Source organism: Salvia miltiorrhiza, chromosome 7 (genome assembly GCF_028751815.1).
Source record: "Salvia miltiorrhiza cultivar Shanhuang (shh) chromosome 7, IMPLAD_Smil_shh, whole genome shotgun sequence".
NCBI classification, from domain to species: domain Eukaryota; kingdom Viridiplantae; phylum Streptophyta; class Magnoliopsida; order Lamiales; family Lamiaceae; genus Salvia; species Salvia miltiorrhiza.
The window spans coordinates 2,941,983-2,947,416 of NC_080393.1; the positions used below are offsets into that span (position 1 = coordinate 2,941,983).

A 5,434-nucleotide genomic window follows, 5' to 3' on the forward strand; every position below is an offset into this window, starting at 1 on the left:
ACTCCATTGTAAAACTCACTTTACAAAAAAAATACACTCAGATCCATCAAGATTCAACAAGTCAATTACATCAGGTAATAACATCCATAAACTGCACCCCATTGATCTCACACGAGTCAAGCATTTCGTCGAGCATCTTAACGTCAAGCGTTGTGGGCTTCTCGAGCAGCAGATGCTTGCCCTTTTGAGCTGCCATCATCGCCCACTCGGAATTTCTCCGAATTCAACACACATCAAAATCAGATATATACAAACAACCCCAGATTTAACTTTAACTGAAAACAAAATTGGAATGATTGGGGGTTAGATTTACCAAAAACTAAAATAATTGGCCTATTTTTGCAAGTCCGTAAAATAGTGGCCTATTTTTGCAAATCGCCATAAGATAATGGTCTTAAATAATTTTAAACTAAAAAATTTACTATCAAATAACAAAAGATCACATCGACAAAAGAGTAAGTGAAAGCCTGAATGATAAGTTTGGGATGCAGGCTAGAGTTGAGCGATCGAGAGGGAAAAACAAGAATTTGACTATAATATATGGGTTTACAGTCAATCAACCCTATTACCAATAACTAGAAAACAACTCATCCTAAAAAAAACAGAGAAAAATCTTGAACGTACACTAGGAACCGATCTACGTCCCTATTTGAGTTGGAATCGGACGTATTCTTCTTCCGAATGATTCATTGAATCATCTAACAATGTGTTCCATGACAGAGAGCTCAAGAGTTGAAACTATTCCACATACCTAACCAGAACATCTTCTTTGAACGTTAACGAAGTTGGGTCCACATGGAAATTATTGTTTAAAAACAATGTAATAACTCTAAAGTAATAGATAAAGAGAAGGAGACGAACTGAAGAAATTATCAAAAAAGGAAGAAAAAAGAGCATCATCTGAGTTGAAAGCGATCATATGTTGTATCTGATAACGTCTCCCAATCTCGAATGGCAAAGTCGCAGTAGTACCAAGGGTCTACTGATGAGAATGTGTTGGTCTTCCATGGCAGACGGCGCAGCTGTTGCAGTTGCAGCACTTCCAAATCCACATCCCAGCTGCGAAGGTATATGAAGTTGGGGCGACAACTCCGCAATAAATCACCCAGAAAAGCTGAGGTGAGTCTAATACCCGGTAGCGCCAAGTTCTCCACCTCACCTACACCCAAACCATCATCTTCCACATATCCTTCTTCCCAATTATATCCTCTCATACGTAGATGGAGAGAAACACGAGATACGCTGCTCACCTCTTTCACAAATTGCTTCAACATATAGAAATTACAGTCTTCCCTAAAATATATCTCTAAATCCGACACCCATTCCCTACTCATCATTGTTGTTTCAAACTTGAGACTCGGGAAACCAGCACATCTCAACTTAAGGTATCGAATATTTGGAACATCAAACTCCGCATTAACTTTTCCATACGCACAGCTTAAGTCTATGACTATACGTTCAAGTGATGGGCTACAAATTCTTATATCACTATACTCGAAATTCTGAATTAATTTTAGTACCAATTCTTTGAGGCAGGGAAATTGAGGCCACAAGTCATGCTTAGATAAGCAATCTCTAACACCAAGCCAATCCAATCGCAAAGACTTGAGCTTATGCAGTTTCACCATCGCAGCAACATCAAACACAAGCTCTCGTCGGAGCAATCTCTTCGGTTCTTTCAATGTTAATTCCTCAATCCGTGGGAATCTCCAACTCAAATCCTTAAAGAAATCATCATTTACAGTCGCACAGGATAGATTAAGGGATTTAAGAGCGGAACAAGGTATTACCTCTTTCTTCCTCCTCCCGAGATCAATTCTGCAGCGAGAAGCTGATAATCGAGTTAGGGTTTGGGATGCAAGCACCTCATCTGGTAAAACAAACGGCGCATGATTGTCTTCCGCAACATAAATCCTGAGATCGGCAGCCCCCAACTCGATCGCTTTCAAAATCAATTCTCTAGCCAGAGAATGTTTTTGGTACATAAATAGACCGAAACTTTGGATCTTTAGATTGAGATCTTCATACCTCTGCAGCGTCTTCTTCGTGAATTGCGGAAACCATTTTCGCGACTCGTATTCAAAGAATCTGAGATTGGGGGTTGTGGCCCACGCGCCGTACCATGACTTGGATACGAGAGAGGTTCGAGCAGCTTCTTTTGGAGTGAGAAGAGATTGTATGCACTGAATAATATCGCCAGGAAGATGAGCCATAATTTTAATTTCGAATATTTGAAGCTTTTGTTTTAGTTTTAGTGCTATATATCATCACGTTTACCTCCGATCATCCCTCTCTAGATCCTTCCAACAACAACACACGATATTTCCGCCGCAGAATCAAGGATTCGATTTATAAATATACATATATTTACATTATAATCTTATTCCTTTAAATAATCGTGCCGTTAGACTGAATGAATTGAAACGGATGGAGTATATAATAATTGACCAATGACCTTTACATTTTTTTTTTGAGGGAAACGAGAGACGAGTTTATTGATCACAATGACATGGAATATGGAAATGACCCACCACAAGAGCCGGAGGTTCATTCCAAACATGAAGTGAAGAAAACTCTCTCGCCATTTTCGCCAAACCATGGGCGATAACATTTTGATTACGACGAACATGCGTTAAACGGAAGCCAGAAAGAGACGACAGTTCTTCGCGGCAGAAAGTAGCAAGAAGACCAAACTCAGAAATATTCCTAGCGCCCGAAACAATCGCATCACATGCGCGCTTGCTATCCGAAACCACGACACCTCTCGCAAAGCCCAGCCTCTTAATCCAAGAGAGAACCTCTTTGATGCCCAAGAGCTCACCCTCCTCAACACTACATCTGCCCAAGATCTTTAAAGAGACCCCAGTGATGAAATTTCCCCTATGATCACGGAAAATCATCCCAATCCCCAATGTGTTCTCATCGTCAAAGAAAGCCGCGTCAACACCACAGAGGATCTCACCCTCCGACATGTCATGCCAACCCAAACATACTGGCGGCGTTGGGGGAGCAGCTTCCTGCCTAACGCGAAGGGCTCTGGCCAGTTCCCACTCTTTATGGCAGCCCGCAGCTGCTTCCACGGAGCGCCCAGGATTCGGATAAATTCCTTTCCAAACAACCGTGTTACGGTCCTTCCAAATCTGCCAGAGGACCATAGCACTTGCCTCTTCTAAGATACAAAAGAGAGCTTGTATGAAAGAATCACTTCTAGCTGTAATTGAGTCGACGAGCGAGGAGAGGTTACAAGCGTTCCAACACGCTTCAGCAAACGGGCAGGAGAAAAATGTGTGGTAGAGATTCTCGAAGCCATCGCGGCAATTCGCACACTCCCCCCAACAGCTAAGCCACGAGAAGAAAGATTATCTTTTGAGGGCAAGTTATTGCGCGCTGCGCGCACAAGAAAATGGCGGACCTTAGGCGGAACATCGGTCTTCCACATATTACGCCAATGACCTTTACATTATGATTTACCAAAACATCAATTTGTCTCATTCACACACGTTTCTAAATTGATGTAAAGCATATGGTTATGCCTCTTAATAAAATCGTAGGCCTAATATAAAATATTAATTTGAGGATACGAAAAAAATTATACATACAGGACCAAATAAAGCAAGTGACATGTTTATAAAAAAAAAATATTCCCTCCATCCTCATAAAAAAATCTTGATCTAAATGATACGAATTTTAATATAGTTGAATATGTTGTGTGGGTGAGTAAGAGTCCGATTTTAACGTATGGAGAATTTGTCAAAATTATTAAAAATATATTGAATACATTTTATGAGAACGGACAAATATGATACTCCCTCCGTCGCAATAATAAAGTCCCCTTTCTTTTGGGCACGGGTATTTAGGAGAGGTAAAATAGATGTAAAAACAGTAGGGACCACATAATTAGTGCTTTAATTAATATTATTTTATTAACTAATTAAATTGACTATTGACTAATACACAACAAACCATTCTCTGCCATTCTCACTCTCTCTTCTCTCAAACCATTCTCCACTGCACCACCACCTATTGCGGCAGTCCAAACCCCCGCCCAACGCCTGAGGCTCAAACAGCAACAATAATCTCCAACAATAATCAGTTGTGGTGGATGTTTTGTAGAGAAGAACAAGGTGGACGGTGAATGGTGGACGGCGGCAGATCTTTTATTTTTACCTCTGACCTCGCGCCGGCGTTGCGGGAATTGAGAGAGGGAGAGGGAGGTCGTTGACTCAGAAATTCGGCAGCCACAGCAAGCCGCAACCCCTACTCGTCTGAAACCCTAAGCCCCAAATTTCTCCCGCTCAATTCCCGGTGACCGCACGCCGAAAGGGGTGTCGTTCTCCGAGGCAGTGGTCGGGGAAAGCTTCGACTTTTGGCTTCGAGTTTTTATTGTCTTCATTCCCGCAGAGATATGGTTTTGATTTTTGATTTTACTGGTATTTGGTCGGATTTGAAGGTTTCTGGAATTGGGGAAGGAAAACGGGCGGCGGTCGTAGGGGAAGGAAGGCCGGTGGCGTGAGGGAAGGAAGGCCGGCGGCGAGCCTTGTTTCAGAGAGAAAAGGCGAGGAGAGAGAGGGGGGAAAGGAGGGAGGCGGTGAAATTGGGGGTTGGGTGGAGACCCTCGCTGCTGCTGAGGGGCCGGCGAATCGGCGCCCTTATTCCTGCTGAGAGGCGGTGGAGGCGGCGAGGCGGTGAAAGAAGAAGAGGAGAGAGGGGGGAGATGACGATTTGAGAGAGAAGAGAGAAGTGAGGAGAGAGAGAGGCAGGTGGGTTGGGTTGTGAGAGGAGAGAGAGACATAATTAAATCTATTAATTGTATGCTAATTAATGCCAAAAAAGGAAAGGGGACTTGAATATTGGGACGGCCCAAAAAGGAATACGGGACTTGAATATTGGGACGGAGAGAGTACATTTTATCAATTTTATGATGACAAATGGACTATATAAAAAGAATCTAACTAATCAAACGCGATAATTTAATAGAATCGAAAATGGAAATCCCCATATAAAAAACATAAAAATATCTAACAAATTAAACCCAAATTGAACTACGAATCATAAATTCTTCCAAGCCAGGAAATTTCTTCCACAGATCATGTAATTTACCATCCATACCAATCAAACGCAAGCACTTGAGCTTATGAAACTCGAAGCTATTTGTTAATCCCTCAATGGTGGTGGTGGTGTAATTCAGTGTTAATCTCTCAATGGATGGGCATCTCGAAATCAAATCCCTAATTAAATCACCATTTACAGTCACATTGGATAGATGAAGGGATTTAAGATTTGGAAGGATTACCACTCTATTCCTCTTTTGGAGATCAATCGTGTGGCCTTGAACAAATAATCTAGCTAGGATTTCTGATTCAAGCACCTCATCTGGTAGAACAAAGCATCGCCTACTTGGAATTTGAAGCCGGAGATCAGTAGCCCCCAATTT

The 5,434-nt window shown here is 42.0% G+C and overlaps 1 protein-coding gene across 1 annotated transcript; it reads right to left on the bottom strand.

Annotated features, from left to right (window-relative positions):
• Positions 1 to 601: 601 nt before the first annotated feature.
• LOC130991619 (F-box/LRR-repeat protein At5g02910-like) lies at positions 602 to 2,266 on the bottom strand. Its single transcript, XM_057915927.1, has one exon. It carries the CDS (start codon positions 2,211 to 2,213, stop codon positions 897 to 899), a length of 1,317 nt encoding a protein of 438 aa, XP_057771910.1. The 5' UTR covers positions 2,214 to 2,266; the 3' UTR covers positions 602 to 896.
• Positions 2,267 to 5,434: the final 3,168 nt, after the last annotated feature.